This window comes from Dysidea avara, chromosome 1, assembly GCF_963678975.1.
Source record: "Dysidea avara chromosome 1, odDysAvar1.4, whole genome shotgun sequence".
In the NCBI taxonomy this organism is placed as follows: Eukaryota; Metazoa; Porifera; class Demospongiae; order Dictyoceratida; family Dysideidae; genus Dysidea; species Dysidea avara.
In genome coordinates, this window is record NC_089272.1 from 11,438,218 (window position 1) to 11,461,653 (window position 23,436).

The following is a 23,436-nucleotide window of genomic DNA, read 5'->3' on the forward strand; positions in this document are numbered from 1 at the left end:
ACATTGCCAGTCCTGTACTGAGTCAGCCATCAATCACCTGATTGCTTAATAACAAATTATTAAAGGTATTCAAAAAACTAAGGATTCACAATGTAGCAACTCAGGGGTGGATCCAGGGGGGGGGGGGGGGGGGGGGCTTTGGGGGCTGAAGCCCCCCCCCTTCATATTTAGGCTTTACTTGATCAATATGCTGAGTATTATAATGAAATTTTGTCTTAGCATAATTATATGATCACTAATAATACAAATACTCATAAAACCACCTAATAAACATCTTTCCAAGATATTATCAGTGGATTTATGCTAAAGTTTTAAAATATAAAATCTGAGAATCACAGGCCACACTAGCATTAGTAGTAGCTTTAGTGGTGGTGACATTTTGAGGTGTACCAATGGCAGAATCATTTTCTTTATTAGCAACACTCCGAACACGCTTTTTCTGCTTTAAACAGGGCTCTGGTCTACTTCGTGGTGGGGGCCTAAGTGGCTTTGTCCAGGCGAAAATAGTCGGAACATCATCATCTCCATTCTTTTTGCCCTCAACAAAATGCCTGCTGCGCACCCGTGAATTTGTATTCACAGGAGTATTCTGTCGCTTGATCTTCCACTGTGAAAAAAGAGGGATATAAGATGGTATTCCCAGTGGCTTATTGAATACAAAAAAGCTTGGTATAACCTGTATTATACTAACAATCTCATGTAAGACTTCAGTTAATGTGTTAAATATACTGAAACCATATATGCGATGGTATAGTGTGGGAATTATACTAGATATAAGCTATTTGAGGTAATGTGGTAAATAAACTGAAACCATATATGCAATAGTATAGTATGGATTATACTAAAGTATAAAATGAGTATAATACAGGATTTATATTAAGGCTTATTTGTATTCAATAAGCCACTGGAAATACCATATTATATCCCACTTTTTGCACAGTGTTCGCTAACCATTTCTTCAATAAAGCGGGATGATTCAACGGAAGTGCATAAAAAGACACTCCTATACAGCTGTTTCAATGGAAGCTATACAGCTGATTCAATGGAAGTGCATAAAAAGACACTCCTATAAGTTTTAAAATTTATGCTATCAGTGGATTTATGCTCAACAAGGACCTGGATCAGCATTGGAGGTGTACAAGATCGAGATACTCTAATAGAGCAGTCAGCTAACTACTCTAATAGAACATTCACTGGAAACATGTAGTTGGTTCTGTTATGGAATTTTTCCAAATCTGCCTGCACCTATACATACAATGAAGTGCATTGGTCTGTTTAAAGGGCTTCATTCATCTACTTGTGTAGTTAATATGTATGGCAATATTTAATTCAGGTACACAATTTCCATTGAAAATGCTCTCAGATTCAATCTTGTATTGTTCAAATTTCAAAATTTTCTACTTTCAACATTCTTACTCTAACATGCACCTATTCAGTGTTGTGCAATTGTGAGAGGGGTGCATCATGTACTTGGTTGTCTGTACCTACCCAAACTTTTCCATTAGCAAAATGCTTCACAGAGAGAGCCATACCTACAGTATAATCTAAAGGCAGTATATAAAATTTCTACAGGTATGAATTTTAAGTGGAAATGTCTCCAAATTGCAGTATTTTAGCATCTATTTTTCAAAATTTTCCTGGGGGGGGGCATGCCCCCAGACCCCCCTAGTTCCAGCATGCTTCACACACCTCTACCCAAGAGATTAGTACCTGAGTTAGCCCCCCCCCCCTTTTATAAATCCTAGATCCGCCCCTGCAACTCCAGTATGGAAGTTGAGTCCTTGTATGAACTATGTAACCAGCTGCAGGAATAGTGTGGTAGTAAGTGGCTCAACTGGCTTTAAAATAAGGTATCCATTGTGTGGTTAATTCAGTACAGGACTAGAATGAAAAAGAAAGGAATTAACTGAGTAGTTGACTATGTAGAAATGTTGCATATTTTTTCAATACTTTGTATATTATGCAAACTCATATGCACTCACCTTTGATATACAGAATGTGCATGACTACATGTGCTTATACCCATGTGAAGCAAGTTGTGCATACGTATCCACACTTTACTACACATACAGCATTGTTTACAATAGAAGCCCTTAGGATCAGCACTTCTATTAACACATTGTATGTATCTCTACCCTAATAGCATGTTAGTATGGCATTTATAATTCATTTAACAATTTATAGGTAAAGGTCATCACTATAAATGAAAGCTTGCTGTTAATTACAACATATAAGCATCCTTCTTGTCCACAGACAGAAGCCAGGTAGCCAGATATGACTCAAACATACTTAACATTGTTCTTCCCAGTGTTGAATTATTGCTGTAATTTATTTCCATTGTACAATATTTATAATTATGAAATTTCTTACACAAACTTTTTGCACAATTAGCTATAAGCATTAGCTGTGTGGTTTACTCCCTTTAATAGCTTTTGGCTAGCATTCAATTAATTCAGACACAGGAAGTGTCAAGGACACGAGAAAATCATTTTATTTACACCATTGTATATGTCTACTGCACCATTGCTGCAAAAACGTATGATTCCGTAATGGAGCTGTCACATCATAGAATTTTCCCTATAATAATAATATTAATAAATTAAAATTCACAAATCCTATCTGCAGTATAGTATAAATCAAAATAGTCAAGCTGTAAAAAATGAGTGCGGCCCCCAAAAAGGCCATGGTGAAAAAAGATGCGAAATCCAAGGTGGCGGCCAAGAAATGGCTGTGATGGTAGGTTAATGGCCAAAATTTTAATAATGATGATTCAGCTGAATTTGTGTTGCCTCCTCCACATGTCACTATAAGATTCGGCACCGAATTCACCTGAATTGTCGTTATTAAAATTTTTGCCATTAACCTGTCATTTCTTTGCCACTACCTTGGATTTAACATCTTTTTCACCCTGGCCTTTTGGGGGCTGCACTTTTTCTACAGCTTGGCTGTTTTGGTTTAGATATCGCTTCTTTTTGTATTGCAAGCCACAAAGCTGGCCATATGGCTTTGATGCTTCATTTTAACTTGTTTGTTTTTCTCACTGCAGGAAATGCCGAATTGCAGGAACAAAAACAAGAAGCAATTATGTGTATACCTTTTTGTCTGAGTAAATATTTGTATATTTTACACTGAATGATATCACACATGTAATAAGGTGATTTCTTTCATAACTGAACTGTAGTCGAAACTCAGTCTCATTGTTTGTAGTCTCTTTTCAGGGTGACTTGTTTCTAGCACATATTCTACAGGGTGATTTGTTTGTAGCTGATCTCTCTATAGGGTAACTTGTTTCTAGCTGATATCTCTGCAGAGTGACTTGTTTCCAGCTGATCCTTCAGGGTGATTAGTTTGTACATAGTATAAATAATATGATCTAGTAGGTATGATCAAGATCTATGGTTTGTAGTTGATCTCTCTACAGGTGACTTGTTTCTAACTGAACTCTCTATGTTGAGAACGATGAGTGACTTCACTCTATAGCTAAACTTTGTTCATGTATTAGGTTAGGTTTACTATAGTTACTCATTATTGTGGTTGTACACGTGATCCTTTGTGTGCATTAGTTAGAATAATCTTTCCCGCCTCGTGTGTGCAACGTGACAGGAGTAGAGTGGCTTTCATCGAACGTCCCACCTAATAGAACCTGGTAACACCGATATTGGAACTATTCGCACATCCATCACATTGGTGCTGTCACCAGAAAGTCTGGTACCGTGGCAAAAGGATAACGGTATCCAGTAAGGCAAGCGACTCTCCCTCTCGATACTGTTATTCTTTTTCGTTTATTAGTTGGCGACCTTCGATGGAAGTTTCACACCTCCGGGGTTGAGAAGGGCTCACCGCGCTCACCCCACACGAGTGTTCGGAAAGATCGTTCCCACTGGCATTAGACAGTGATGAAGCTCCTAATGAGAGAGACACCGTACCGCCACTCTCCAAACGTCATTGGAGCAGATTGAGGCTATGAGATCTACCTTGGCAGACATGGGATACCAAGATCCAAGCAACAATAGAGGATGCTGATGTACTGAAAACGGAGATACTATATTCATGAGTTACAAGTTAGAAGGTGATCAAACAATATTATTCCGGTACTCGGGTAACTGCAATTGTGTGAATTAGTAATGGGAATATTTGCTATGCACTACTAACCTGGAGTCCGGGCTGGAGGGCTTTACTATTATTGCCTTCTTAGATGGACAAAGTAAAATCTCAAAGATCTTTCGTTGTGACTTCATAACAGATCCCACTGTATTACATATATTCCAGTCCTAATAGCACTCTCTACATTCATGTTCAATATCCCAACTAACTACAGTATACTATATCACCTAAAGGTTCCCACACTGAGTATCAGAAATGTGATACTAGCTATGGACTATCCAGATTTCTTCCTACATGATGTTGACGGGTTGAAGATCATCCTCAGTACCTACCACAATGCTGTCAATGTGGTAAGTGTACCTTATTATACAATGTAGTATCTGTTGTGTGTGTAGGGAGCTCTGTTCTCAGTGGATGCTCTTTATACTGAATGAAAAAATCCTATGGGACAGGTACAGTGTATGTGTGTATGTACTTCCTGTTTTACTGGTTTGTCTTGTTGATAGTTGTCATGGATACATCAAGGCCTCCGCTGCCAAGAGTTCAGTTTCACCCAGTTCCCTAGTGGTCGTAAGATAGAAATGGGATCATTTGTGTCTCACCCTGATGAGGAGTCCAAGTTACATTACTACCTGGTCAGTATAGTGAGGTGTAGTGGTCTGTTGCTATGGTGATTGTTAGGATGTCATGGAGCTGGTGGAAACCCTACTCGATATTGCTGACACTGGCACCTTCGATGAGGTTTTCAACTGTTGAGTGGTCCACTGAAACAATGTCCTGAAATATTGTTATTTGGACTATTACAAGCTAAGGTTAGTAAAACTGTGTAATGTGTGTGGTCATATACATGTATATGTTATATAAAATAGATCAGTTAATAGCCACGGCTACTATAACTTGCAGCAAGTAAAACCCTGCAGCTACTATGGGAAGGCCGCTACTATGTTCTTGTGTGGTAGCAGTTCGTGGTGTTTATATGGATTCACAAGTGACTGGAAGCAGAAACCTGACAAAGGAGTTGTTTTAAGCCGGGAAATAGCATTTTTTATATAGGTGAGTGATAGTATCGACAGATGATTAAACAAGGCCAAACTTGTCTTATCAACACTTGCAACAGATCAACACTTACAACAGTTTTTTCAGATACAAGCTATAGCTCTTATCCGAGGGTGATCTTATTACAATAATTCTAGGCTGTAAAGCATCTAGGGTGGCTATAACTGTACAGCCTAAATATTTCGAGGAAGTAAGTCATGGTCCTTTAAAGTCATAAATGTGGATGTATGTGTGCGTGTGTGTGTGTGTGTGCAGGGCTTAAAATAATATGCGGTCAACTGACAAAACTTTAAATGTCCGCAGATTTCCATTTATGTAAGGACAAAAAATGTCCGTGCATAAAAGACCTAGAGATGCTACACAAGTAGTTCTATTCCTTCAGAGAAACTTGTGGTTTCAGTATCTACCATGCAGAAATGGATAAGGGAAAATGTTAAGTCTATGCAGTTGATGACGTGGCTGAAATTTAACAGGTTGAAAACGATGTCAACCATGTGACGAGTTTGTGTTGCTCGGTGTGTCAAGAATTTGATGATAGGCTTAGAGGAATGAGAAGCTATAGTGCCACTTTTGTTAGCCACTAACCTTTGATGTTGAAACTTCAAAGATCATTTCAAGAGCGACATGTATATCTCTGTGTACCACAAAGACGGCTAGGTCTAGTGTTATGGAATCTGCCCCAATTGTCAGAGCTCTGAATATAATGGACAAGTCTCTTGAGGAGAAAATGATCAAAAAAATTTGAAGTTGTGTTTGTTATTACTAGGAAAGGAATTGCTTTTGTGAAGATGCCTACGCTTTGTGATTTACTTGAGAGACAAGGAGTTAATTTAGGTGAAGGTTATAAAACAAACATGGCCTGTTCTGCATTTGTTGATTTTATTACTGAGGATTTGTGGTTAAATTTTTGCAAGGCTTTACAATGTCGCAAGTTTTTTAGTATGCACATGGATGACAGCACTGATACTGGCAGTGCTGAATAAGAACTGTTTTTATGTACTTACCTAGACTTCAATAACATTGATGGGACTGTTCATGTAAGAAACAATCTTTGTGTGTTCGACAGCCTAAAAATGCAACTGCTATTGGCCTAGCTGAGTGTGTTAGCAGAGCTCTGGCATACATGGGTCTTGAGCAACCAAAGAAATTGATTTGGATGTGATGGTGCAAATGTTAATATTGGTGATGAAGGATTAAGACAAAAGCTTGATGAAGTCTCAATGTACAAAAGTAATAGCAATAAATTTTTCAACCATATTGGTATATTATTACATCTAGTGATGTTCCACTGATTCAGACAAGGAATCAACAAACTCAATAAAACCACCGACAAGATGTTGAAATCTTACAGATTTTAAGTGAGAATTATAAGACTTTTATAAGACCTTAATTATTATTAACTTAATTGTCCAGATTTCACCAGCAATCTGCTCTTGTGGACCCTAAACTAGAAGCTTCTTGGCTCACGAGCCTTCATGGATCACATGGTCGGTAATCCTATATGGTAGTCGATGCCTAACAGGACTAAGATCCACATGTAGCACACATATACCATTGCATGTTTTGTGTAAATTGAAAGGGGGAAAAAGACATATGTTTATTCAATTTCCCCAAGGGTTTTGCACAATAGTATTCATTTATGATCTGTTGTTTTTGTGTTAATCTAATGTGGTCTAGATTAATGAGTGTAATGTGAACATGTTACATGTATGTGTGTACTATTCCAATGTTTAGTGTGTTTGTGACTTAATTTCAGATGACAAGATCAGTGCTATTATAACCTCATTGACAATAAGTTGACTGAAGTGGATGTCACTACTGGAATGGACCACTTCACAGTTTTCACTAAAGAGCCAACACTAGTACTGTAGGTCTAAATTGTGTACTTCAAAACGCAGGAGCCTTCTGTGAAATTCTGAAGCCATAAGTTTTCTATTGATGAGGTCTGAAGATGTTATTGGTATGTACACGTGTAATGTGTGTGCATGCACCTGTGTTTGTGAGTACATATGTGTTTTTATACATGATGAACGTATGTACATGTGTGTGTTGTGTGTGTGTTGTGTGTGTTAAATGTGTAAGTGTGCATTTGTGTGTGTGTGCGTGTGTGGTGTGTGCATGCGTATGTGTGTATTTACATTCTACACTTATCTTGTATTAACTATTACACACTTTGACTTATTGTTGGGCAGTATGGCATTTTTGATCCCGGTATTTGGTATTGAGAAAATACTTTGGTATCCAGTATTTCACACTATCCTGGGAGTCAACTAATAACACACTTTGTTATTGCTTTAACTGTTCCAGTCAAATGTTACTCTGTAGTTACTATCAAATTTGGGTGTATACCACAAGTAAAAGTTAATACATGGCTAACAGGTTATAAATGAATTTTACTGCCAACATCTATACAGTTGATACAAGTAGGCTGGCACAGGTTGTAACCTGAAACCTCACAGTTTACTGTTAGGATGGCCTTGTAGTCACACCCAAACCATTAACACATTACTTAATTAAATGCCAAGATCTGATGTCTGGCTTCCCTCATAGCACAATACACTCTAGTACACTCATTCCAATATTACCAGTATATTTGAAAGCCAATGCTTTTCAAAAAATACCGTGGTGTTTTTTTTTCAGTGTACCGCCCAACACTACTTTGACCGCGTAGTTACAATTTGGTACACAATTCAACCATTGGCAAGTTATAACACACTAAATACTTTAAACTGCGTTTCTCGATACTTTTAATCTTATTAGGCAATAAGACCGGTTTTCCCAGACTGGGTCACATTTCAGGAATGACTTAATCAGAAAAATTAAATTTCCAAATGGAAGTTTTGCAAACATACGTATTATATATGTGCCTAATGTAGGGAGTCTGAAGTAGTTTGCAATTTATAGCACATGTTGTTATGTTGTACATGTGGCTATTTATAATACAACTTCTTCAGTAGCCTAATATATTTGATTTTGTTACGATATACTGTAGAATATAATTGTTCATGTAAGCAAACATACACTGAGCTGTAATTGCAGTGAGGTGTGTGAACACGTTTGCATGTTTGTTTGTATGTACTGTATGTGTGCCTGTGTGTATGTATATTTGTTCTGATGTATGTATGCATGCATTTGTGCTCATTTGTGATTTCAATTCAGGTGGAAGAACAATATGAGTGCTGTCCCCTCAGTTGGAGGAGGTTGGCATAATGACTGAAGTTGATGTCACTACTGGGTTTGATAAGATGGCCACTATAGATGGTCAGGCAATAGTTTTGGTGATTTTTTTTTAATACTGTATCCGGCCGCCTGTAAGGGGTCATCCATAATTTTCAGCATTTTCACAAGCGCACAGAGCGTATGCTTGGGGGTAAGGGGTAAATCCAATACGTACGCTTTTTAATAATGTTGATATTAGTAGCACTATATAAAAATAATTCTAAATAATTTAGCATGCGCATTCATTTTCATTATCAAGGTGACGGAACATGAGTTGCAGCCCGAGGCAGAGCAGTTTCTTCTTGAGCTCGCTAGGCATCCAGATAGTGTACACAACTCACCAACTAATCAATACCAGCATTTTGTGAACGCCTTTGTTGTGATGAATGATATGAAGATGAAGAGGGCAGATGCGGGGAAGTGCGCAAGTGGAGTGGAAGGAGCGAGTTGTTGACAGCAAAGAACACTATGTGGCAGCACTGAAAAAGGCTGCGCAACACTTGAAGCAGAGCAGAGCAAGGAGTATTGATTCATTTTTCAAGGTACAATATATAAACAGGCTATAAAACCACGTAGCTAGCTGTGCATTAGGTACTACAGGTAGCTATGATTAGGCCATGTTGGGTAATAGCCAGGATCGCTTTCAGTAAAAGATGCTTTCACTGTACTGAAAGCACGTAGCTGTACAGTATTAAATGGCTAGATTGATAGGATTAACACTATTTCATACATGCAGGATTGTAGCTTGTCAGGTAGCTGGTTTAATCTATAGAAGTAGTGTTTACAAATAGGTGACTTGCACAATGTATTGAACAACAGCTCCCTATAACTTGTTTTCTTTGCAGACAAGCACAGTGAATGAAAAAACTGTAGCAGTAGAAGAAGACGTCAGCAGTGGTGCTGAAGCTCATGATAATGTATAAAGTGTTGTAACACAACAAGTTAGTACAGGTGTTTCAAGCTGTAGTACTGATGATAATTTGATGCATTATATTGAAGACAGCCAACGGATAGCCATTTCTGTGATGTGCACATTTCTGTTATGTTTTTACCAGTGAAGCTGAAAAAGGAGCGCCACACACACCTGATACACAGCGGAACTAGGTCAAGAGAGGAATCAGAATCTACTTTACAGTCAAAGAAGCCTGAAGATGAGATAAAATGTCCTGTTTGTGGTGGAATTTATCCCACCAGATACCAGCTTCAGAAACATCAGACTGAGCAGAATCACAAAATGGTAAGGGTAAGACCTAAAAAGAAATAAGTATTTGGCTGTTACACAAATTCACACATGTAAATAACTTGTATGATTAATCTGCCTGCATTTCCTACAGTGTAAAACAGCAACAACAACTCTTTTTTAATAATATAAAAACAATTTCATATGTGACATACATACATACATACATACATACATACATACATACATACATACATACATACATACATACATACATACATACATACATACATACATACATACATGCATGCATGCATGCATACATACAAACATACATACATGCATACATGCATACATGCATACATGCATACATGCATACATGCATACATACATACATACATACATACATACATACATACATACATACATACATACATACATACATACATACATACATACATACATACATACATACAACAATTCATGATCGATATCAACATTTTTAATAGTACACTTTTAGGTGGGGGGAGGGGGTTATGGAAAAGAGTACTCTCTGTATTCTTGTGAAAATGCTGAAAATTATGGATGACCCCTAAATGTTTTCTTGTTTTTAATGCTGTATTTGGTTAGATGGACTAATGTTATTCCGTAAAGGTGATTTTCATTGCATAAGATATCTCTAGGATGATTTTAAAAGTGGTATTTTAGTTGGCATGTGGGACTTGGGGAGATACGTACCTGCTTATAAAAATGATACTCTACTGTTTGATACAGAGCATGATAATAAACAAAGAATTAAATTGGATATTGTTACATATGTATACAGTATTATGTCTTTAAGAAGATATATATTCATTCTCACCTGGTGAGCATGTACCAATTTCACTGCAATTTGTGTTAGTTATGTTTACGTATGTATGTGCACAATTACAATGAGCACTGCTGTACTTGAAATATACATAGTCTGGTCACAGTAATAATATGTAACTGCCTGAGCAAAAACCGGCCATTTTTGCACATTCCTCGGATTCCATTTTATTGCATCTCTGTAATCTATAGTAACAAAAGAGTGGACAGCCAAAGTTTCAGCCTTTTGTGGTAAATGGCCTTGGAGTTATTGCGCTTGACAGTTGGAACCGTGATCAACTTGATTTGTACAGCAACAATACAGGAAATAAATTACAGGCACTTAGATAATCAATCATAACTTACGATTAAAACAAGCTACAAAGCTGGAACATGGCTCAATCTGTGCACCATGAGCTGGCAAATCAATCAAGGTATAGTGTACTCCTCCGTGTTGACAGAGAAGAAGGCCATTCCAACAAAAAATGATGACAGTGAAAGCTGTTTTTTACTGCATCTTAAATAAGCATGCATAACTCACGTATCCTTTGCTATGCAAACACAAAACAAATGTTTTCTTACTCTCCATGAACAGGTGAGTCCATTGGAGTGTAGGTTGTATTGATTTGAACTTAATTTCAGTGTGTACGAATGTGATTAAAACGTGTGTAAATATTCGTTTAGCACACTTATTTTTACCTGTTGTATTTCAGTACAGTTTTATGGTAAAATAGGATTTTGCGAAATAGCTGGTTATCGCTCAGCAGGTCACATAATGAATGTTATTTGCATGTTGTTTATTCCTACAGGCCCTTTGATTACTTAACGGAATCGTCAATGATGTTGCTGTTTGCCTTAAGGCGTCATAGATACTACATGAGTGCTAGTCATTAAGAGTTCAGTAGTACAGTGAGTCTAATGTTAGATGGGATGGAACCACCCAGTACAACATTCTGTGTATCACCACAGTCTTCTACTGGTGAGGTGAAACTTTCCGTTGCTGGAGATATTATTGGTGAGTTTCTAGAACATTGTACCCATGTATGTGTGTGGGTGTGTGCTTGTGCGTGTGTGTGTGTGGGTGGGTGTGGGTGTCTGTCTGTGTGTGTGTGTGTGTCTGTGAGAGAGAGAGAGAGAGAGAGAGAGAGAGAGTAGTATGTGTGTTGTGCGTGCATGTGTGTGTTTGTGTGTGTGTGTACAGAATGTGGGTGGGTAGCCCATGCACAACTCAATTCCTTGAAACCTTGTAGATTTATTTGGTTCAGCTCCATATATGCTTCCACCATTGTAGCAAAGATGTTACAACATTCCGTGTCCAATGGTAGCCTTTATAGAGAGATTCACACTTTATTCAATTTCATTGTTTGTGTTGTTCACTCCTTACAAGTCCCTTTAGGTTGTAGTACACTCACTTCAGCTCAGGTTCCTATCTTACAGGATATAGCATGCCCATCACAGCTTCAATTAAGTGCTTTTTATCTCATGCAGTTACTGACTGTAGCATGCCAATTTCAGCTCCAATACACAATCACTTTCAGATGTAGCACACCTACTTATCTCAGCTCCAATAGAAAATGCTTTTATTTTGGTGATAGGATGCAACATACCCATCTTAACTCCAATAGAGGAACGCTTATACTTCAGCTAGTGGGTACAGCTTTCCCATCTTGAAGTGTTTTATAATTATTGGGTGTAGCATGCCCACCTCAACTTCAGTACAAAGTGGGTATCTGAGCTATTGAGGCAGCATGCCCATATGCATCTCAGCTCAAAAATGGAAAGTGTTCATTGTCTCCGCTCCAAGGGCAAAAATAATTCTTGACTGGTTATTGAGTGTGTACACATTAGATGAGCCTGGCAGATAATGTGTTTTGGTCTCCAACTAATAGGATTGTAACTAGTGTTGCACCAATATCCAAATTAGCCGATTATTCTGATGACCGATATTAAGCAACAGAATTAGCCGATACCGATAACCGATCCAATAAGCAACAGAATTAGCCGATACCGATAACCGATCCAATATACACTAATAACACTAACACTCATCCTCATCATTATTAAATGACTCATATTAGTGACATAACCATTGATATACAGCTCATTCTAGGCTAAAATGTAAAGTTAGATGTATACCACAAGTAAAAGTTACTCATGGTAAACAGGTTTTAAGTACATTTTACTACTGCTATACAGTTGAGTCAAGTGGCTGGCACTACATAGAAACCTAAAAACCTCAGTTTATTGTTGGGCATGGCCTAAACCCTGACAGTTTATTATGGGCATGGCTTGTAGTCACCGCTAAACCATTAACACATAACTTAATTAAAATGCCAAATAACTTATGTCTAGCCTCCCCCACATCATTATACTACACAGCGCAGTGGATCGGCCTTGATTTAATCAAAACCGATTAATCGGCTAGTAGCCAATATCGGCGATGCTGATACCGATTATTGAACCGATTATCCCGATTATTGAACCGATTATCTGTGCAACACTAATTGTAACACCCAATACCAAAATGGGAGCACTATCTGTAAACTGTTATAGGATGCTATGTGAAATACATAGGTACACATCATCATGGACATGTTGCACTAAATGACTGCAATAGGAGCACATTTTTCATGAGCTGGGTGAGAGTGTGACACCTGATACTGAAATAGAAGTGCTTCATCCATGGCTACACAGGGAACACACAACTGACCATGACTTCTGAAACAGGGACCCACCATCCACCACAGCTGATGTCTATCCATGTATAAATGATGTGGGAGGTGGTCAAGCGTTCACATCAGCAATAGGCTTGTGTATTTTCTGGCGTTTGAACAAAGTGAATTAGCAAGAAAATAAGCTCCCACATGAATATGTTAGTAGTGTCACGTGATGCATGGTATATAAGGATGTGTGGTGTGTATTAAATTCATTCTAGGCCACGTGTGTGATCAGGTTGGCTCCCAACCCTCCCATCCCATTAGATTTTTTCTCCTTAATGATGTTGTAGATGAGTGACCTGCAGCAGCTTCAGGACTTGAATGACATTGTATGCATACATAGCAGAGTGAGTCATTTTTTGGTTTTTTCCTGAGTGAAAAAAAAAAAAAAAAAATCCACCAGGTTTTCCCAAGAGCTATCCTGGGGCTGGATGGTTCTGAATTTTTTTTTCAGCTTATTTTATGTTTGGCTAGCCCTCACTCTGCTCTCTTTTTTGTTATCTTTGTAGTTATGATAGTGAAGGAATTAATAGTTGTAACATGCTAATTGTGTTTTTGTCTTTTACAAGTGTTATTAGTTATAGCCAACCAGCTTGTGGTGGCACAAACCTAAGGTGGTAATGGGTGATAGTTTTGCATGCATCACGTGTAAAAGTAGTAGTATGGTGTGGGAGTGGTAAATGTCATCATTCCCTTGGTAGGTTTAAATCCACAGAATTGAAGGGTTGAGGTGGAGGGGGGAGGAAGTCACATACCAAGTGGTGGAGATTAAAACCACTCATAACTCCCAGAAACATAACAAGGGAATTGAAACAGACAGAACACATTATCCATGGAACTGAAGTGGGAACACACTATCCATAATACTGAACTACTGTGGACATGCCACACCAAATAGCTAACAGAGATAGGAAACCAACACGTAGTCCTTGAGCTGTAGTACACCATTACTGCTGTCAGGGTCCAGAAGACTTAGTTCCTTGATGATGCCAAGTTGTACCATGATGAAGCTTTGTATGGTTTACCTGACAGTGAGATGACACTAGGTAGGTAAGTGTCCGGTTGCTTGACTGAGAAACTGCTTGGCTGTAACTGTGTGAACAGGTGCAAGTACCTTTATCCTCTATCCTTAGATATGGTGCAGTAGTCCATCCATGGTGCACACTGAAGTAAAGTACTGTGCCCTAGCTAAAGTGGACATTACAATTCCAGGAACTAAATGGTCCACGATAGGGAATTTTACTTGGTCGGTGACAAAAGCACAAGCTGTCACTCTGATATGGCTCTTGCAGAAACAGGTAAAGTAATCTGCTTGTCTCCACAAGCTACTCTTTACCAATCACGTGCTGGAGTTATTTAAAATACTATATATTATGGTGCCTGCTGAGCAAAAAGGTGTTGCTTCAGGTTAACACCCTTTATCCTGTAGTTAAAGTTGTAGTCATATATTGCCCATTTATCTGGAATAATAGTGTTAACTGCATGGACACCTGGTTTTTAGAAGTAGCATCATATCAACTTGTTTTTCCATATACAGTAGTTGCATATATGTTTTCATGATATACAGATATAGTAAATTGTTATACTGCTATTTAGTCTTGAGAAATACTGTATCTTATTGTAGAGTAAACCCCTAGACATTAGATGTAATGTTGACAATAACACATATATTGTGTGGTATTTCTATTATTAGCAAGTCATTCTGTTATCACCGTCTATGCTATTTGGAGGCTCGCTTCAATCTCCATGTTTTGCTCAATGAAGTGAGAGGATTAGCTGCTCAGAAATCTGTGCCACATCATGATCCGCAAGGTATATTTATATTATTACAGTGATATAGCAGTATACTGTGTAATTCCACTCACAGCTAGCTGCTAAATAGTTGTGGGTATGCCTGGCTTCCTAGAAACTAAATACACTCTGTGTGTCTGTGTGTTTGTTCTGTATCTACTGTATTAATCATCAGTCAATCAAATGTATCTGTCTGTTCATCTATATATCTAACTACTGTATCTGATAGTGAAACTGTCCGGTGTGTATGTATAAATGTGTACATAAAGATTAATTGACACTTTGGCTTTAGTGATGGTTTAAATGTTGTCATACCAGTAGTGTGTGCCTTGCAGCTATTGTGTGCTCCTGGTTACACTATACTAGTGTTTTTATACATTATTTTAATCCTCAGGTGGATACTCACGTACATGCAGCATCCTGTATGAACCAGAAATATTTGCTGCGATTCATAAAGAAACAGACGAAGACACAACGTAACATGGTGGTCACTAATAAAAATGGGGAACAATGTACACTGAAGCAGGTGATGTATATGCACAGTGTGTTTTTGTTAAACCAGACACATGCTCACAGCCAGCCTGGGCATGCCTGCAAGATTTCCTTAAAATGTTTTGCGAAAATGTGTATGTGTGTGTGTTTTGCATTTGAAGGCTTGTTTGCATTTGCATTACATTCACGTTCTCTAAGAGGAGCATTTGCATTACATTTTAAAAAATACTAGGCAAATGCAAAGGAAACTTTTTTGCTTTTACTGCTAATGTAGTTATCAGTGAATTGTACATAGCAAAAAAGAACTACAGCTTGATAATTCCTCCACGGTATAGCAGGCATGTTTGGCTTATGAAGACATCGATAGAGGAAAGTAGTGACAAAGTGTGGTTATCAACCTATATAAACAAGCAGTCAGGTAAGGTGAATACATACCTACAGGTGTATACTTACAGCATTATATCAACTTGATAGGCTTTAACTTATAATTGAGAAGGGTCTAGTTCACCTGTAATCAGTATTTTAGTGCCACCATATATGGCATATTACGCACTCATGGTATATTGTGTTCCATGCAAGCACAACTGCACAGCAAACACACAGTGCCAGAAATAACAGTCGGCTATCGGCCATATTCGGAGCAAAATGACTTTTTGACTGACTATTTGGAGGGTTGTTTGGTCAAACGTCCGACAAGCAGCAAGACAGTTGGTAAAAGCTCACAAATTAAAAACCAAGCAAGCTATAGAGATGCCACATCAAGCTGATAGCGTACCTCACAGCTGCTTACTGTCCCAGCGATGATGGGGAGCCAATAGGATGTTACTACGTGGCCACAAGCGACAGGAGACTTGTTCTAATATTTTGGTGCACACAGTCAGTGATGGATTTAAATTTAAGTTGTTTTGTGAAGACTTCGGAAGATTGGAAACATTTAGACTATGTACATTTGAGGATATTCAAGTCTACTGACTGAAGGAATTTAAAGCGACTTGTGTCTAGTTTTTGGTGGGATCCAGTTGAGCCACATTGGCCAGGAGTGATGCCCCCTTCCACGTTACTGACATCAGGGATATACTGAGCGATTAATCTTGAAGTAAAATGGTGGAAACCAGCAATAGCAGATGATATATCGCACCATAATCATAGGTTATAATCTATGCCATAATCGTATCTCATGGCCAAGGGTAAGCCGGCTCGACATGGATAACGTAAAGGATGGTAGTGGTTGTTGCTGTAGCCAAATCATTGTTATGTGGTGGTTAGTACGTTTAATCTATGTACTGGAGCACGTTTCTTCTAAAGATGAGGTGTGGCTATTGCTAAAGCCGTGGTATTTAACCTGATAGATATTAGTAGCTCACGTGCTTTATCATAGTCATTATGCTGTAAGGTAGCTAGTCATAGAATAAGTTGATGCACACATTTTTGATTAACAAATGTAATAGGAGCTCATATGAAAATGGGCACCTAAAATGTATGTGGTGGAGTTAGAAGTTTCTAGTTGTTCCATATGCTGATGACCTGTGAAGGATTGCTCGTGGTGTGCAATGGTATAATATCCTGTGATGCTGTCCTCAGAAGCACATCAGCTACATAGCACTTACTGTTCCCAACCTCATAAATGTATTCAGAGTCTTACAACAAGTTTCTTTTCAATAAATTTAATTTTCAGTTGACTGACTGCCTGACCGATTCCTCCAGCCAAGCATCTGTAACTCGGCTATGGATTGATATCTTCACTGTTCAAGTTCACTTTGTCTAAGACGTGCCTTTTCAATAACCTTAGCACATTTCCACTTGTGGCCCCAAGTGTGACACGCAACCATGCAGCCATGTTGTGTTCAGTGCCAGAAATAAAAATTCATCATTGACTGGTCAAATGTCCTAGCAAGATTAAATTTTGGTAGGCCATTTACAGATTTGATTGGCCATCTCGTGTCCTGGTTATGCCAAGCCAAGCTGTTATGAAGGAAATGTGAGGCTGGTTTTTAGACAATATTCCTGGACAACTTCCGTGATCCCTACTATACAGTACTATGATACATGTGGGTGTGTATTGCAGTGTTTTGTAATTTCATATTTAGGTATTTGATGATTTGCAATTGGGAGTATATGACTTGAATGTGGACAACCTTGATGTTCATGCTGTAAGAACTGTTGACACTTGTGTTGTAGTAGTGTGAAGTTATTTATGTAGTTGACAAACTACTGGTAAATATAACAGCTGGAAACAAAGGCTTTGATTAGAATGGCACAGAACAAAGTGTCAAAGAGAGTACCATTTGAGAATAAATCATTGCAATAGTGCCATACAGAAGGAGTGCGTGAATTGTAAAATGCGACCTAATTTTAGAAAACCGTCGATCTATGCACCATAGTACTTTCGTAATAAAATGCATTCTGAAATAATGAGTTAAAAATGCAAGCTTCAGAAAAAAAGGATACACAAGTTTTTACCACCTTGCTGGTTAGGGAGTTCAAAATTCTTGTTTCATCTTCATACACAGGTGGGTTTCTGAGTTACGGATGTTTGTTTATGTTGCGGTGATGAAAGAATTTATGACGATTTTTCTTTAATGAATTTGCCTTCTTTCCGGATCACAGAAGAATACCTTTGGCAAAACTCTATACCTTGGTGGATTCACAAATTCATGGCAAATACAATGAGCAAAAATTCAACTCTGTTATTGTATCAGTAAGTTATGATGGTTTACGTAAGCGCCTTAAGATTATATTCTCGATGTCTTCTGTACATATTGATTTATTCGCTTGTCCTTGTGACTACTACTGTATTTCCCACACTGCTTATCTTATGAAGCTGAAACTTAGCCAATCCATTCCTCTGTCCCTGTAAACAACAAAGAACTAATAAAACGAATTTTGATAAATGTGCGTATATCAACGTTTTTATAATTAGGTCACAAATGTCGTACTAACCATGTGGCTGGCTTGAGGGGTGTCATTGCCACTTCATTTTTGTGCATGAAATTTGTAGTTTTTAAGGCACTTACTTTTACCGGGAGCTTATAAGCGCCAAAGGCGCTTCGGCGCTTATAAGCTCCTGCTTTTACATACATACAGGATCACTACTTATCATTATCTATGCCCTTATAGCAAATGCTACAAACTTCCACCACCAACTAACTTTCAGACACTATGAGTTGATTTAAATACTGTACATGTACATGTAGTGAGCTGCAGGCACTGGTTGCCTACAGATCTCACACCTTTAAGGTACCAAATTTTAGTGACTCATCATAAATGCAGAGTGACTCGCATAGTGAATGCACCTGGCAGCGATGAATGTTATACTTGCATATATGCATGGATGTGACGCTATCATGAAATACAGTTACTCAACCTTCTCATATCTTCTCTACTTCCTGTGCTGGGGAAGCTGGAGAGGTGGCTATATGAATGCTAACTATATAAAGCACCTGGCTGCTTTGGATAATGAGGAAAAGATACCATCATTTACTTCTCTATGGAGACACTGGTTACGAACTTGCTGGGTAGCAAAATTGTGGAGAAACTCAGCATTCCCTGATGCATACTCATCCCTTTCTTCTCCTGAACAGAGTGGTTGGATTTATCAGCCTGATGGCACCTACAGAATAGACTGGGAAGCAGCTGAGGTGCAACAAGAAATACAACATACAATGGATTTCTTGCTCAAAAGGTGTGGCTGCAAGGAAACCTCAATTATGGATGTCGTAAGAAGCAGAGTTTCTGTGACCCAGGGTGTTTGTGCCAAGGTTGCACAGATCTATGGTGATCAAAGCAGTGGATTGAAATAGCAAGGATCGATTGTGGGTTTAGTTGCCATTAGTAACAAAATATCTCTTGTAGGGTTGTTTTCTTAGTAATAGTTTACCTCCTGGTGTTAAGCAAGAAACTTCCAATCACTTAATACGCGACAAGGCAAGTCTTGTTGCATTATATATTAGTTGTTTCTGCTGACTGAGCTGATAATTGCTATTATGGTCTCAATTTTATTAGTGTTATTTGTGCCAGTCTGAGTTCTGGAAAGTATTGGCAGTGTTTGTTGTTTGTGCTATTTCAACTTCAATAACTGTACAAGTAGGAATATGTCTGTAGTAGTGCTGAAACAATTATTCTGTTTTATGGCTAAATGGTCGGCATGATACAATTTGATTCGTTAAAACACTATTTGAATGTTCATTAGACTTTGTATGCTGTGATCAGATGGATAAAGCCAGTCTTGAAATTTAATATTCTGAACAAAGTGACATATTTAAAGCATAACAATTCTATTTCAGAAGAGATAGAAACTGTCAGGCTTTGCCTTGCTCTCTAGCAAAGGTTCAGTACTTATTGAACATAATTAAAGAATAATTGAATGTTCAGTTGTTTTGTTCATAGCTATGTGAATTGTTATTCCTTTCAATACTAACATTTAGGCACATACCTGCGTTAACTTCACAAATGTGTCCTAGTTGTATTCATAAATAGACTACCGGAGTGTACTTGAGGACCTACGAGATCCAGACTGGCGGTGGCTGGTGGTAGTTATGTGTATTTAGGCAACATCTACCATGAAGGAAGTACATGGGAGCCTGTAGTAAGGAGAAATACGGGCAGAGACCCTGTGGAATCTGTGAAAGGTTGAGAGAATCAAGATGGTTATTCCACGGCAAGTTTGAGGAGCTGCCTAAGGGCAGGTGGAGCAACCACAGCAGCAGCCACAGGTGCCCCTGATCAAATTTTCAAGGACCATGCTTGAAGAAAATAAGAAACAGCCGAGGATGGATTTCTTCAGTACTCCCTGTCAGAGAAACTATCTGTTCCACAAAACCTGGGATTCTAGTTATCAAGACACACGGTAGTGTGTCGTGCGGCCCAAGTAACCGGCGCACAACACCCGTAAGTATATTGACAGGAAGAAAGAAAACGTAATTTTCGCACCTCCGTAGCTCTGTGCTGCCTTGACGAAACAAGACATTTTTTTCTGTGGACACTTCCTCCAACTTCAGTACTCCACATTCCAAATTTGAGCGAAATCGCTTCACGCGTTCCCGAGATATGCGACTTCAAAACTTGGCTTAGTTTCTTGGTTTTTTTCTTCTTATTTTTCTTCCTCTTTTCGCACACTTACAAAAACTGCTATAAAATGCGAACGCCATATTCGATTGCCTTGAAATTTGGCACACAGAAAGGGGGTATAAAGGCGCATCTTGGTACCAACTTTGGCTGGAATACGATAAACAGGCAAAGAGTTATGAACGATTATTCACGAAAAATAACACCAATATGTTGTCACGCCTACAGGGTAAACTGCGTATGAGAAGAAGCTGAAAATCGGTGGGTGAATAGGTTCACTATTGAACCTCAAACCTTTTGTGGTTTGAAAGAAATCGAGCTAAAAACCAGGAAGATACAACGAAAAAACCAACAGTGTGTAACAATTACGCAATTGAGATTAGCTAATAAAAAACAAATGCTTGCCACGCCTACCAGATAAACCGCTTGGGGTAATGCTTTGAAAATCGTTGTACAGATGGAGTAATCATCTTAGAAAGGCTCATCAATGGTGTAGAAGAATCAGACTTAAAGCCACGGAGTTATAACACGAAATCCAACTTGGTGCAGCGAGATCGAGATACTCTAATAGAGCAGTCACCCTGAAGAGAATTCAAGAGATCAGCTAGAAACAAGTAACCTGTATAGAGATCAGCTACAAACAAGTCCAACTAACCTGACATCACAAATGTCTACTGATGATGATACGTTCCATCTTTTGGCTGTGCAGCTAAACTTGATAGACACTTTGGGTCACAGAAATGGCAGTCATGTTGCTACTCCTGAATTAACGAGTTCTCCAACCATGAAATATTCACCAGATCTCACTACTGCTGCTGGTACTATCGACCTGGTACATTATTCTGGTCTTGGAGGGAGCATTGATAACATAGAGACTGCTTCAAATGAGTTACCTGAGACAGAGGAGGAAAGTCCTGAGGATCCACTACAGCAGAAAAAAGAGAGAAATACATCAACTGGAGATGTGCTGATTCCTTCAGTTTTAAAAGCCACTGGTGTTTGTGCAAGACTGGATTACCCTCGTGTAAATATCACTGGTAAAATGGATACAAGCGATTTTGCTGGTATAAGTTTGTATAATAGTGTAATATGTACCTATAAATTGTATTTCTTGAATTAGTCTATAGTGCCGCTAATTTTTCAGTTGAAGCATGTACGTATCTGTGTGATGGCTCTTGTTGTTCTGATAAAAAATTTTGTGTATTTGTTTAACTTCATTTGTAAAATGGAATTATTATAACTGGTGAACACACTCATACCACATAAAAGAAAGAAATGGTGCCGTGTGTCCCAGCTACCAATTATTGTCTGGAAAGTGAAGTATCCATTAAGCTTTGTTGTCAGCGATGTTCAACCCATTACACAACGTTACGAATCAAGAACTGTTCAAAAAGCACCTCTGTAATCAAAGTAACTGCTATGAAAAATACAGACAATTTCCATTGTTAAAGGGAAGCCATTATGTGCTTCTGCCAAATTGGCACCTTTCGCTGTTAGCCAAGATGAATGGGATTACAAAGGAAGACATTGGTTAGTCCATGTGTAATGCACTGTACGTACTACAGTATGCCAAAACGCACCTCTTGATCTGAAGCAATGCCGAATGAGTAAAAAAAAATCAAGCTCGTAGCCTTAACTATTATCCAGTTATGCTTGTCTTAGGGCATCAGTCAGTCAGTCAGTCAGGTAGTCCAATTGGTAGAAAATTTTGTGGCAACTTGTTGAAAGCATTTCGGGTCGATCTAAAAGCTTATTTGGGCCTAGTTTTACCAGCCTTATCATCGTCAGGAAAAATTGGGGCTGGTTTTTGGGTAATTTTTTTTTTGTGGGCTACTCCTACACCTTTGTGGTCCCTACTATATAGTACTATTGTACTGTATGATACTAGTTTGTTTGGTTTTTTGTTATAGCATACAGCTACATGTATACATATGTAACTGTTCTATTGGAGTGACTGCACATGCTGTATTGGAGTATCAAGAGTCAGCCTTTCAGCTACCAGGTGTGATCTCAGTAGTTGATCGTTATTATTCAACCAAGATAGTGTTAATAGATGGGGTCTTGAACCTATTGTGAAGTTGCAGGTATCTACTGAGTGTAAGCATTAAATAATATTGTGGCACTAAATATGCTGCTCAAAGAAAATGTTGATACGGAAAATTAACACCTCAATATGGTTTCATTGCATGAAGAAGGACAAAGACCAGAAGATAAAATGAAACACTAGGTGCAGAGGGTGCACACTTCCAGAACCTCAAAAGGCATATGCCACTGGTGAGTTTGTTATTGTGGTGTAAAATGGTGGCCATGTGCTGCTTTATGTGGCTTTCAGCCTTGTGACTATGGTCAGGCAGGCAAGCAGGTTGGCAGACAGAAATTAGAGTTTTAGTGATTTTTTAAAATAAATTCTGTATCCGGCTGCCTGTAAGTGTTTTCTAGTTTTTAATGCTATATTTGGTTAGATGGACTAATGTTGGTGATTTTCATTGTGTATGATGTCTCTAGGAAGATTTTTAAAAGCGGAAATTTAGGCATTGTGTGTGACTTTTGGGGAAATACCTGCTTTACCCTTAAACTCACATGTAATTTTAAGGAATACGTGATTACACAACATCATTTAAAATGGTCTGTCTAGCCAGATTAGCCTAACTCTATAAGCCTAAAGCTATATACCAACAGAAAGTTTATTTATTGGGCTACTTGAAGAAGTCTAACTAACCACTGTCAAAACATAGGCTTACTTGTTATGGAGCGATGGAAAATGGTGGCTTGATTTTCCATTATTTCTCACTCGTGACAGCAACCATGTTACCAATTAATTAAATCAATTGAGCGACATATGGCGTGACTTGCCATTGAATAGGGAATCGCCTCGTGTTTATTTCACACGAATCTGGTGAAGTAGCAACGAGATATTAACCATTTTCTAAAGGTATGTAAGAGGTTTGCATACTTATTTTGTGTAAC

General features: G+C 38.4%; 1 protein-coding gene across 22 annotated transcripts in view; it reads left to right on the forward strand.

Moving 5' to 3' along the window:
- Positions 1 to 3,521: 3,521 nt before the first annotated feature.
- The window catches only part of LOC136256393 (AMP deaminase 2-like), a 331,896-nt gene continuing 311,981 nt past the window's right edge, over positions 3,522 to 23,436 (forward strand). For 4 of the 22 annotated variants that reach the window (XM_066049431.1, XM_066049422.1, XM_066049347.1 and 1 more), the window contains exons 1-21: positions 3,528 to 4,069; positions 4,338 to 4,454; positions 4,500 to 4,556; positions 4,611 to 4,739; positions 4,786 to 4,916; positions 4,974 to 5,157; positions 6,227 to 6,390; positions 6,439 to 6,518; positions 6,574 to 6,647; positions 6,917 to 7,120; positions 8,320 to 8,421; positions 8,639 to 8,921; positions 9,225 to 9,616; positions 11,215 to 11,420; positions 12,980 to 13,216; positions 13,797 to 14,172; positions 14,256 to 14,420; positions 14,816 to 14,934; positions 15,308 to 15,439; positions 17,493 to 17,555; positions 22,380 to 22,471. In XM_066049431.1, coding sequence (XP_065905503.1) covers positions 17,530 to 17,555; positions 22,380 to 22,471 — 118 coding nt within the window. In that variant the 5' untranslated portion in view covers positions 3,528 to 4,069; positions 4,338 to 4,454; positions 4,500 to 4,556; ... (15 more) ...; positions 15,308 to 15,439; positions 17,493 to 17,529. Of the gene's footprint in view, positions 4,070 to 4,337; positions 4,455 to 4,499; positions 4,557 to 4,610; positions 4,740 to 4,785; positions 4,917 to 4,973; positions 5,158 to 5,463; positions 5,995 to 6,210; positions 6,391 to 6,438; positions 6,519 to 6,573; positions 6,648 to 6,916; positions 7,121 to 8,319; positions 8,422 to 8,638; positions 8,922 to 9,224; positions 9,617 to 11,214; positions 11,421 to 12,979; positions 13,217 to 13,796; positions 14,173 to 14,255; positions 14,421 to 14,815; positions 14,935 to 15,307; positions 15,440 to 17,492; positions 17,556 to 22,379; positions 22,554 to 22,655; positions 22,744 to 23,436 lie in introns of those variants that run through there. The other 18 variants (XM_066049467.1, XM_066049484.1, XM_066049443.1 and 15 more) reach the window with 16 other exon arrangements.